Source organism: Electrophorus electricus, chromosome 19 (genome assembly GCF_041902795.1).
Source record: "Electrophorus electricus isolate QZ-2024a chromosome 19, ASM4190279v1, whole genome shotgun sequence".
NCBI lineage: Eukaryota > Metazoa > Chordata > Actinopteri > Gymnotiformes > Gymnotidae > Electrophorus > Electrophorus electricus.
In genome coordinates, this window is record NC_137515.1 from 13,860,001 (window position 1) to 13,873,114 (window position 13,114).

Consider the following 13,114-nt stretch of genomic DNA (forward strand, 5'->3'; position numbering starts at 1 on the left):
AGGGCATGTCCGTCTCTGGCCGGGACAGGGTCAGTTATTGTCACTGTTGATGCTTATTGACCACTAGTGGAAAGAAATTATTTGCTCTGCCTTGTCTGAAAGTTAAAACAAACAAAAAAAGCCAGCAGGGGCTTTAATCATAGCACAGGGGTTGGAGTTCCACACTCCTGAGAGCTGAAACCCACATTTTGACCTCAGATGCTGATTGGATCTCATGAGAGATGGGTAAGCCAACACACACACACACCCACACCCACACACATATACATGTAGAGAGCGAGAGAAAGTGATTTACTTCATGTACCAAATGCAACAGCTCAGAAAGAAGGTGTGAGTCAGCAGCAATCACTGAACAGCCTACCCACACTGTCTGGAGCGAGAAATAGGTCCTAATGAGAAAGACCAAGCGCGAGAGAAAAAGCGACAGAGTGAGAAAAATAGAGATTCTGAAAGAGAGAGAAAGAAAGCAAGAAGGAGGGGCCGTGTCTGTATTACAGGAATTTACTTAAACAACAGCACAGGTAATACTCGACAATTAACTCCACGGAAAATAGCTCAAAAAAGGCACCGTGGCACAAAGCCCACTAAAACGACAGAGGCAGAGATATGACCATAAAATGTTTTATTCCATGTGCGTTCAGACATTTTCTACTGGCTTTCCAAGGGCACATATGTGTACCTATTGTGCATGATATACTAATATTATCGACTAGAAACACTTGATTAAGCTCACAAAATGAAAGTGCTGATCAAATAGATGAAAGCTGGCTTACACTAATGCAGAGAATAGTCGACCGTGTGTGTGTGTGCGTGTGCGCAAGTGTGTGTGTAGCACAGAAATAACCATCTGTTCTCACCAACAAGGATGACTCACAGGACGGTATGAGCGGTGGCATCTGCGCTCTCGCTACAACCACACACACACACACACACACACACACACACACGCTCTCTCTCTCTCATCGCTTTCCATTGCTTGGCACATCCTTTCTGCTCACCGTCTCCCTCGGTCTCCAGCTCTTTCTCTTATCTCTGGTTTCCCAACTCCTTGGCCTCTCATCCACAATTCAGCCTTTTCCTTCTACTCCCTCTTTGAGAGGAGACACAAGCGGCACAGGGATAAATATCCATGGGTTCCTAGTCGAAGCTCTCCAATGGAGCACAGGGCCAAAGGTAGGGGGTGCACATCATAACCGCACACCCATGCTAGACATGGGAAAGAGGATGTGATTAAATGAGACTTGAACCTGAATTTGTCATTGGAGAGCAATCTAAAGGAAACCGCCCAGTGAAGATGTCCATTGCCATAGTTGTCTCTCTGTGGATTACCTTTATGGGCAATGACACAGAGTCCCAAGGAAAGGCGGGTTAATAGATAATCAATATCTCTAAAGTATGACCATTTGACCTGCAGAAATATAAGCGCGTGTACAGATGAAATGTACACAATGGTCCCACCCTACATGCATGCCTGCACAAAAACAGAGCTCTGCCACCTTGACTCAAGGTTAGTCTGTGCCCTAAATGTTTGCGTGCATGAGAGAGAGAGAGAGAGAGAGAGAGAGAGAGAGAGAGAGAGAGAGAGGATGAGATATAACCACTTCCCTGTGTGTGCTAAAATGAAGAACCTGAGAGACAAATTTTTATGTCTGTACTCATTTCACTCTCTGCTTAGGAAGTCTATATTCTTAGGACAAGGAGAAATGAAGAGTCCCATTAATAACAATCCCGACGAGAGTATTTCAGCGGGTCAGTGCGCTGCTCAATAGACTGTCTAAAATGGCAAAATGGTGCTTTATCATTTCCTGGGGTGTCTGACATTACTATACTATATACCATAACAGCACAAAGGGCACAGCTTACAAGTTTCCATTACATCTTATGAGACTGTAAAGTGCACTGATCTGTCTGAATCTGAGCCAGGACTTCTCTGGGACTACTCCATTAGGCAGGCTCTATGAGGGGTTGTTTAGGGTAAAATCAGTGAAACACTTGCACACATGCACACTAATTGCACAAAAGTATGAAATACTTGTGCATACATATGAAACATTTTCACACAAATAGTGTACTACTTACATTTGCATATGATAATTTACACTTGAATATACACGCACCTGCATTCACTGGTACATAAACATTTAACTATGGTTTAACTATGCTTGTGTGTGGCTGCATGAGTGTGAAATAATGTTCAGTGCGCCCAGAAGTCATTTCACTGATTTCACCCTAAACGGCCCCTCATAAGGCTCCACACGCACACGTGCACACACACTCACACACACACACACACACACGCACGCACACACACTCACACACAAACACACACACACACACACACACACATGCACACACTCAAACACATATACACACACATGCATGCATGTACAAACACATGTGCATGTACATACAAATACAGACAAATACACACACAGTCAGTCTCTGGTCTCTCCATGTGCAGTACCACTGCAGACAACATCCATTTGCTCACCTCCCTGTCATTTATTTACTCCCATGACATTACACACTGAGCCAAGACAATTGATGCTGAGGTTGTATGATCTTGCAGTGTGTATGTGTGTGTGTGTTATTGAGATAGAAAGAGCTTCCCCCTAATGCAACAAGGTAAGCAATGTTGAGCATGAAGGAGCTTATACTGTAATCCCCTGACAAGCTGAAAAGGGAAATCACATCTAATCAGTTGTGAACACTTGCAAGAAGCTTGAAATGTAGAGAGAGAGGTAGAACATGAGGAAGGATGGCCTGGAGGATCTAAATATATTATATATCTGATACACAGAGAATTTGAGATGATAAAAGAGATTTACAAAAAGCCAAGTAGCAGTGCATAATGTAACCTTCTGCCCGCTGTGTAATAGAACTTGAGCGCATGTGCATACACACACTCAGACACCTGTGCACAGACACACACACATACACACCAAACAGTGTGTATCCTCCACCAGTGTGTAAAAGACACTCTGGCAGTAGCGTTGGTTAAGGTCAAATGACACCGGGGCCTCAGTGAGACTTTGGCTGCAACTTCAAACAGACGGCTGCCTTTCAGAAGAGCAGCTAAATAAGGCCTCCATTAAACAAGCACTCTGCGAGTGTACCCTTAGACCTGCTGGCCCCTGTACTCACCCTCCCCACTACAGAGAGATGGCTAGAGAGAGAGAGAAAGAGAGGGAGAGAGAGTGTGTATATTAGTATGAGAATAAAGAGATGAATGAAAAACGAAGGTTTTCAGTGATCTCCTTTAACAGTATGTTGATTACAGTGTATGATTACATTATCATACAGAGTGCATGATAGTGTAATATTGATCTTAGAACTGTAAAAATGCCACTACTGCAAGAGTATGAACAGATTGCTATTTGCATTAGAATGTAATGGTGGTAACTGTGATACTGGAAGCAAAAAACAGACGATGCTGTTAGCGAAAGTGATTATCCATCATCCATCAACCATCATCAGACGGTTTAAGTGAATTAACATGCTGACGTTAGTAAAAGTGAAATAGTGGTAATGACGTTAGACAAAAGTATGGGAGTTATGATGCCAAAGGAAGAAGGAACAATGGAATAAGGTATGTAACAGCGATGACATGTCCAAGACATTGCCGGAATGGCATGATTCTACTCTACTGCATTTTTAAGCATAAGCCATTCGATTTTTCACACTGTAAAAACTGTAGTACAACTATAAGAACCGGGACGTCAGTTGTCACACATTACACCACAAATAAGGACAATGGACAGCTATCGGTGATCAAGGAAATTTCAATTGCAACTTTATAAAAATGCTTTCTCATATTTCCATATTCTCTTTGATTGTATCCATATTCATTTCTGGCTAGTTTATTCACTCATATTTAAAATCTGCCAGCTGAGTTTAGCTATGTCACCTAATGGTTTAGCTGTTGCTCGCATGCATATATTATGTACTGTAAGTCATATCCTGTAGGTGCATCGGTATGAAAAGTAACTGCATAATTCATAGTGTTATTCATGAATTGTGCATAATTATCAGATTAGTAAGGGATAGATACTTGATAAACAGTGTGCAACAGGCAATTTCAGACACAGCATAGGATGTGATGCTGGTGGATGACAAGCACAGTCATCAAAACACAGAGCAGCACCAGGGCCAGTAGGCCTCGCCCTTCGCTATCAGGTCCAGCCCCCATGCCAGCAACTCCCAGCCCACCCTCTGATGTCTGATCTGCAGAGAGATAAAAAGAAACACTTTTATCTTAATCTGGCAACCCAGGTTTTCTCTGTCTTGTGTGTGACATATCATCAGAGTGCAGTGAGCTGGACCAATGGTCTGCTGAGGTTTTCCATCGAGACATAAGGCTTTGTTTCTTCTAAAAGAGCAAAGTGCTAGATCAACACCTAAAAGGAAAGGGGACAGCAATACCGAGTAGGGTCTCTGTCTTATAGAACCTCAGACAGTAACGACAGCTGAATCAATCTGACTGCCTCAGCCATCGTAATCCACAACTCTCCCATTCGAATCAATTTAGCCAATTACAAGAAGGCCCACTTCTATTGGTTAGGCCTCGCAAATCAATTGGGTTTCAGTGAGTCTCAGACACTGGCACTCCCTAGAGACTGCTGGGTCTGCAGAAGAATCAATATTTTGCACCATTACATGCTACGTTCCTTCATTTTGGGAGGCTCCACAAATGCTCCTGTTTGCTTTTGGGGACAGGTAGACTGAACAATGTGATGGACTCAGGAGAAGTAACCTCTATAAATGTAGAAATCACTGTATACAACACACTCACCTACACACAATTACCATTTGAATTAATGGTCAGCAGCTCAGGCGCCTGCCGGCTGACGGACAGGAGGGTAGGCTTGGATCAGATCATAGGTTAGGTTGGGTCATAGGTTTGGATCAGGTGAAAGATCAGGTTATACACGTCCAAAGCTATGCAGCCTTATATTTTTTATTATTTAACAATGCAAGTGTTGCCAGTTTTATGCTTATAATTTGTATTATTATAGAATTAAGCTCATTCTTATTGGATCCTTATTTATTTGGATCATTTAGATCAATATTTGCTATTATAGCTTTTTTTTTTTAATCTAATTGTAATAGCCATGAGCAGAAAAGCTGGCCTGTACGCCAGTCGAATACTTTTCAAGGTCTTTGATGTTGAACACTGCCCACTGAGTGTGACGTCCACAAGTGACATTTAATTGCTTTTTCCTGGTGCTGTCCACCTGCATGGCCTATCGATATAAACAGTGGAAATTTCTCAGTCATTTGAACCTCCAGCCAGTTGGCATAATTAGCATCTGCCACCCATCACTGGTCCTAACATGCAATCAGGAGGGTGACTCATTTACCCTTAAGCAAACAGCAGACAAACAGCACAGAAGGTACCCACCCCATATACGTACAAGATATACATTACAGTATGCTGTCTGTAATGGTGGCAGATTTTATAGAGCTTCAGTGATAACAAGCATTATCAAATCTATGAACTATAGAATTTGACATTTTTTTTAAAAGTTGCGTGATTTCTTTCAGTTAACCTAAACTGACGTTAGGCAACTTGGAGTTCCAAGATGTCCCTATTCTCCACTTCAGAACAGCTATATATAATGAAGACCAAGTATAGTAACTGTTCATAAGCAATCAAGAAAACGTCATTCAAAATGAAGGACAAATCAGGCACTGCATATGTTCTTTACCTACTATTTCTGTCTCTGACACCTTATCCAACAATTTCTCACACACATACACACACGCACACACACACACACGCGCACACGCACACATGCAGATGCACACACGCACACAATCTCTCATACCCCCATGCATACGTTTACACCTCTCACTTTCACTTTTTCTCACGTTCACGCTGTCTCTCTCTCTCTCTCTCACACCCTCTCTGTCTCTCACTCTCTTTCTCTCTCTCACTCCCTCTCTTTCGCTCTGTATTGGGAGTGCTAAGGGATTTCTTGTCCTGGGAGACTTTCTGCTAGAGATGATTATGATGTAACTCAGCCCATGACTCGTGCAGTAGAACCGCGGAGAGAAATCGGCGTCAGCTGTAACTGGGGGAAGATGTAGTAGCACTTCTTATATAGGTCGTATTGAAAACGCACGCCATGCACATGACCCACACTTCCTCCACACCGGCCAGAGAAGTGCAGCTCCTGAAGAGGCCGTCCGGCAGGCTGGAGCTACACTGGATTACCACATAATCATTCACCACGTATATTTGAGCTATTAAGCAAATTGCATATATTGTAAAATATTTGCAAAGATTCAGGTTTGTAGGAGATTTGTGCGTGTATATGTGTGTGTGTGTGTGTGTGTGTGTGTGTGTGTGTCTCAGTAACGTACGATACTGCTCCGGTCTGGAGGGGTCACTGCGGATGCTGTCAGCAGAGTGGTTGCTGGAGACGGAGGACACACTGGAGCTGCGGACGAAGCCGAAGGCGGCAAGGCGGCCCGGGGGCAGGCGGGAGTAGCCAGGGGGCCGCAGACCAGACACAGACGCCTTGGGCAGCAGGGACTTGGCAGCCAGCCCTGCCGCTGATGGTCTCTTCTGGTCTGAAAGAGGGGATGGCGAAGGTCAGAAAGCGTGCAACTAACAACTGCAGAACAACTCTCATTTGTGTATGTGTGTGTGTTTGCACAGACTGGAGTAAGCTCCTTTTGTTTTCTGGTCTCCTTTGAAGACTTGCAACCTATTAACATGTGTTGTGAAGTGCAGAGGCATCACTGCTCCTGCGTTTTATTCACCTTTCAAGAAAGCTATTTTAAGTGATTTTCTGCAGATCTGTGATTTCAGTGGCGACACACTGCAGCAAAACTTTAGGGAGCTGTAGTGCCAGTTCAGCTCTAATTTTTTGATTCAGCTGATTGGACATGAGGCCCTAGCGTAGCCAGGCCTGCTCTATGCCTATATGCTTACTTTACTGCTTAGTCCAGCACAAATGATTTAACTATCAGCAATTTCCTGGAACAATATATGATGTCACCCATATCCCTGCATGCCCTTTTCCACTTTGAAAGCTATAAAACCGGTTAAAAGCCCTAAAGTGTGTTAAATATATGGTCTTGTCTACAGTATGATGACAGCAGAAATGGAGGTTTCCAGCTTACAAGGTTCTGTCATCTTATGGTCTAAATGTGCGAAAATGTGCTTTACACTGTGTTAATGATAAGCTAGTGTCAATTACAGTTATTAAGGTACAAAGACTTCACAAATCTTTGTCTCCTCTCTCCTCTACTCTGGCTCCCTCTGCCCCTGTCGCTCTCTCTGTGGCACCCCTACAGGATCGTGACACTCCCTGGCAGGTTCTCTTTGGGGACCGGAATAACAGCAGCCTCGAAGCCAAAAACGCGTTTGAAATACGCTGTCCTGTGTAAGTGTATGTGAGCCGGAGACACATATCCTTATGCCTAATCCTTGAATAAATAGCATGGAAGTGGCATAGAAGTAGGACAAAGCAGCAGAAGTATTTGGGTGTATACACACTCACACACACACACACACACACACACACAGTCACCATAGCCACTGGGGTGAATTAGGGGCCCTCTCTGAGTGATCTGGGGCAGCTGTACAATCCCACGCTTGCTGCTAGAGATAAAGCACCTCTACGTCCCCGCCCCACAGGCTATAGCACCGCTGTGCTGCAGAATGCATTCTGAACGAGCTTTTAAAGAGGGAACAAATTCCCCATATTCTTTCTTTCTCTCCGTCTCCCTCTGCCTCTCTCGCTCCATCTCTCTCTCTGTCTCTGTCTCTCTCTCTCTCTCTCTCTCCCTCTCTCTCTCTCTGGCCCTAGCTTTCTCTCTTTGTTTGAAAGATGGACCAGAAAGACTACACACGAGAGTATACCCACACTTCCTCACACGCAGCCATGTACGCTCATGTGCGCGCATACCCACACACAACCCCCTCACACACACATACACACACACACACACACTCACATGTGTGCTGACACAACCACAAACACACGCACACGCACACACACGCACCCACAGCCAGTGCCATCAGGGTATTTAATGAAATTGCAGCCAGTTTTCTCCTTGAAGTGGGGGGTTGTGATCATTAAAGATAAATGGGCTCCAGCTTCCTCCTCACCCTGCATCCTGCCCCCCCCCCCCCTCTCTCTCTCTCTCTCTCTCTCTCTCTCTCTCTCTCTCTCTCTCTCTCTCTCTCTCTCTCTCTCTCTCTCTCTCTCTCTCTCTCTCTCTCTCTCTCTCTCTCTCTCTCTCTCTCTCTCTCTCTCTCTCCTTGCAGACCAGGAGGGAGATTGATGCCTCATAAACATTAATTTCCAGCCCTGGTGTCACAGGCCTCAGTATTTGCTGCTAAATGCACACATGATTCATATTCCACTGCTCCACTGCTCAACCACTTCCCTCTTTGCATTTCAGCTCTTTTTGTAAGGCTGCCGATTTAGAGATTTTGAACCGAAAGCACAAGCAATACAGGCAGAGTAGAGTTCTGCTAAGCAATGTGTAGCAATGTGTAAGAGTGTGTATGTGTGTGTGTGTGTGTGTGTGTGTGTGTGTGTTTGTGTGTGTAAAAGAGAGAAAGGGAAAGAGAATATTTTTAAATTATTTGAGCTAAGCAATTCGTAGATTTGTCACCAAGCGTTAATATGCATGAATACATTATTTTACAAAGACACATTCTCAGCTGCATGTATCTGCTGTAATGGGACTCATAAACTGTAGCCATAATAATGATATTACCACTTTAATGCAGGGAGCAAAAGTAATATGAATGGTTAGTTCTGGTGATGAGGACAAATGTAGATAGAAAAATGCTATATAATGCAAAGAAAACTATAAAACATTTAGGAATATGCAATAGAATGTAATATGTAATAGAAATTCCACCAAATTGCTGTTTCATTTGAAATTACTCAACAAGGAAGTGAAATATGAACAACACACCCGTTTTTACGAAGGAAGACGTTGAAACCTTTTTTTTTTTTTGTCTCTGCTTAGCGTTTATTGAGTAAGCTTCTCCGTGCCACCTCTGGTGGAGTGTGGTGTAGACCACAGTGACCAGGCTATGGCTTTCTTGCAACCTGCTAGGTCACCTGACCCCTTTCGCATGACCAAACATCCCGGCCAGACTCCCTTAACTACTGAATATCAGGACACATGGAAAGAAAAATCTCAGCGCTCTGCATGTTAATGTGTGCTGCGCCTCTGTGGAGTACACAAGCAGGCCAGGGGGACCAAACACTTCCTGCCAGGCAAATACTGGCAGTATTTAAGTGTTAATTGCTTTGCACTTCAAAGCTTTGCCATGCCTCTGGGCCAAAGAGTCTGGGAACCCCATCTTTATGCACCCCTTATGCGCATTCTGGTGAAGGAACAACATGACAGTTTGCAGATATCAATGTTTGGCCTGAAGTGTGAAAAAGGGGTTGGTAGAAATTAGTAAGGTGTGTATGTGTGTTTCTGTGCGCTCCGAAATAAATGACATTTTTTCTAATATTATCTCGCTGATACGCAAGCATAACCATCAGTGCCATAAAAGTGTGACTGTGTAGCTATAAACACACTGCTTACACTTCCTCTTGAGGTAAGATAACAGCTGACTTCTGTCATGGGTAAGGGTTCTTCAGAGCACATTTTTACATTTGCTATATTTTTATATCAAGAGTGCATAGGATCAGCATGCATTTCCAATGAAATACCCTGATATTTGTTGGATACCCTGATATCTGAAGTTTAGATGGGTTTGGCACCTTGTTGTGGAATTAAACAGGCATTACCTAAAGGTTCTGGAGGACTTTGAGAAGATTGAGTCACTGATGGGATCATTGATGGGGTCACTGATGAGGTTGCTGGTGGGGTTGGTGGAGGGGTTGCGGTCAGAGTGGCTGGTAGCGTCACCGATGGAGTCACCGCCTGCACTGGTTGATTGATAGCCAGAGGTGACTTCTGCCCTGTGAAGAACCGGCTCTTAACAGCAGTGGGTGGAGCCCTACTGACAGCACCAACACCGAGCTGTGGTCTCAGGGTTCGAGGCGAGCGGAATAGAGCACGTGTCTCCTGAGTTGCCATCTGGGCTTCTGAGGGGTCCTCAGATCCAGAGACAGGGGGCCTGAGGGTGGCTGGAGAGCTGCCAGTCTAAAGTAACGGCAAAGATGAACAAGTTTATGTCCACAATCATGGTATTACAAAATCATTGTATACACAAGATTCTCCTTCATCCTGAAAATACCACCTTTTAAACGGTCATTATAAACAAAGCAATGCAAAGAAGAAGAGCTTTTGACTCTCTTTTCACTTTTTGTAGGAAAGTCAAAAACAAAGGGTCAAAATATGGACAAATTTAGAGCTGTTAAATGTGGCACTTCATGCAACTGGTGATTCTGTTGTGTGATGAATGACAGCGAGAACTGCTACAGCCTCATTCCTTTGCCACTTATTTGACCTGAAATTTTTAACAGCAGATGTGTGGGCAAGAATTTTCAAGCCCTGTCCTTGGCACCCAGTTTTGTTTTGTTTTTTATACTGGATCAACTGTACTGGACTCCAGAAATCCTGAGGTAAAACATTTTGATGTAATTTTGGACATGCTTACTTTGATCAAAACAAAAGTCAATGGTAAATCATAAAATATCAGTTTAGACAGATACCATCAAAGGTTAACTCTTGTCTCTGGATCTATCAAATGTTTATGCCTCACCAAGCCTGTTAAATGATGTGCGAACTGTAGTGCTGAGGTGTGATCTCCTCACCCCCACTGGTGGGTACTTGTTGCTCAAAGAGCTGTAGAAGCTGAGTACCCTACTGGCAGCTTTGTGGGGCATGGTCTGACTAGGGGGCTTTATCCCCGACACCATCAGCCCAGGTGATAAAATCCGAGCCTTCTGCAGCTCCTGCCGGTACTTGTCGTAGAGCAGGTTGGAGGCACTCAGCGCTGGAGGCCCAGCTGGCTCCCCTGTAGCTGGTTGTGGACTTGGTGAGCTGGTACAGGCTGAGAGTCTGGTCGGTAGTGAGGAGGCCTCATATGGGCCATCAAGGGCCTGGGGCTTCGCCTGGGGGCTTTTGCGTATGTAGGTGATGATTTTAGGCCGGACACTTTTGGGTTTTGGGGGGCTCTTTGACGGAGGAGATGTCTCACTACAGCCCTGCTGGGGAGAAGGGGTTTGCACGCTAGTGTTGATGGAGGTTTTGACTGGAGGTCTTAGACCAGAACTGTACCCTTGGGAAGCACCATAGCCAAGCTGAGGAGCTCGGGCGGGCACTCGGTTCCTCATAGGTGACATTGGAGGGCGTCTCTGAGGAGAACCTGTGGTCCTGGGAGACGGGGGGGTGGAGGGTCTGGTGGGACTGCTGTAGGCCCTGCGGCTGAAGTGGCTCTTCCTATCCACAGGGCTAGGAGCTTGCTCCGCTGAGCCCTGCCTCCTGAGGATGGAGCCAGTCTTTTTGGAGCTCTGACTGGACTGGGTACCTGAGCCTGAGCCGAAAGACTGGACATTGCTGCTGGTCTCTGCTGGCTCCTTTTGGTCATTCTGATGGCTGCTGGCTTTGGTCCCCGCGTCCGAGGAGCGTTGCAGCCGCTGTCCTCGCGAGGGATCCACGTGTCCAGTATGTCCTGAGGTTATTCTTTGCTCTGTCTCAGGAGAGAGAGGTCGCACGAGCTGCCTGCGAGAAGGCGGAACTCTTTCAAGGTTTCTCTGGAATTTAGACAACAGGCCGTTCTCTTGCCTGTTATGTCTCCTGTCCACACCCCAGCACTGACCTTCAGCTGGACAGCTGCCATTCTCGGCGCTCAAGCCACGGTGCTCGTGTTCAGATCCCTGAGACAGTTTGGTTGCGTTGTGGTTCTGGTCCATGTCCCTGGGCTGCTCCCTGCTGTGTGAGGAGAGGATGAGGGCTTGCTGGCTGACTGGCTGCTGGATCCTGCCCTTGTCCGAGGTAGACTTGCTTGGCAGAGAGGTGGGAGTTTGTGCACATCCGGCGCTGTCTAGCGCGCTGGCCAAGCTCCCACTCAGGCTGCTCACTGCCAAGAGAGCCGAGATGAATACACTGTTTTCGGAGCTGCAGCGCCCTTCTCTTAGACTCCGCCTCCCACCGGACCGAGAGGCGGCGGTCCTGAGGTCTAGGGGCTGAGCGCTCTGGTCTGCGTCTGCTTCCCCACCGTGATTGGCATTTTGGTCTGTCACGCTGGAACCACTGGCCGTCCTGGAGGACGTCACAGCGGCCTGTCCCGGACAGAACTCCCTCTGCATCCCCTTTTTACTTGTATGATCTTCCTCTTTCAGAAATGCCTCCAGCTCCTGACTCTCTAATAACTCAAACTCCTCCAGCTCTGGGTCCTCGCTTCCGGCATGGGTGCCCCAAATGAGAATCCTTTCCTCAGTGCTTCCATGTGAAAGCAGGGGTGGAAGCGGGCTGCCAGTCTCAGCATGGCTTTCCTCCACGGGGACTGGGTTGGCATTGGCGTCCCCGTGCAGAGGGAGCAAAGGCTGCTTGTTATTGTTCTTTACTTCCTCATGCAGGCTGTCTTGCAGACCTCCTATTTCCTCTTGCCCACTCATGTTGTACAAATCCGAGCTTCTCTCTCAACAATTCCCTAGTGATGCCGGATCCATAAAAAAGGTTTCGTTCCCCTCTGGGGCTGCAGGGTTTTTCTGTTCAACGGTGAAAATCTAATCTTACATCTTTTCCATGGTTACTAGGAGTGAGCCTTGATATTGGGGTCTGAAGGTCCTTTCTTGTCTCGGTTATACTTCTCTTTGCATTTCTCAGTCAGACGGGGGGCCTGATGATTCCTTTTTAGCAGATAGAGCCTTAATGAGATGCTTTACCAGTCCTGGTGCCTAACCATGCATGAACAGGAAAACAAAATTAGAAACCAAATCAACATATTCTCTACAGTGTATATGGGTAACTATTCACACATGCTGCAATAGCTAAAAAAATTAAGGCTTAGTAAGCCTTATTCTTGAGGGGTTGCTTGAACTCCTTTAAAACATTCTCAAGATTGGTTATTTGGAGATAAAGATTTACATGAAAGCAACAGACATTTCACTGTTTTTTGGAATGGTTACTTGTTTTACTGCTGTGAACAAAAGTTCAAAGACTACTTTACATGCCT

At 45.5% G+C, this 13,114-nt stretch overlaps 1 protein-coding gene across 7 annotated transcripts in view; it reads right to left on the reverse strand.

The window, feature by feature from the left end:
- mtus2a (microtubule associated tumor suppressor candidate 2a) overlaps positions 1-13,114 on the reverse strand; it is a 49,288-nt gene that overhangs the window by 14,907 nt on the left and 21,267 nt on the right. For all 7 annotated transcript variants that reach the window (XR_014118759.1, XM_081702889.1, XM_081702888.1 and 4 more), the window contains 3 exons: positions 10,749-12,836; positions 9,777-10,134; positions 6,367-6,576 (listed from right to left, as the gene is read on the reverse strand). Coding sequence is in view for 6 of the 7 variants with exons in the window: in XM_081702889.1 (XP_081559015.1) it covers positions 6,367-6,576; positions 9,777-10,134; positions 10,749-12,554 (2,374 nt within the window). In the remaining variant the exon portion in view is untranslated. The remainder of the gene's footprint in view (positions 1-6,366; positions 6,577-9,776; positions 10,135-10,748; positions 12,837-13,114) is intronic.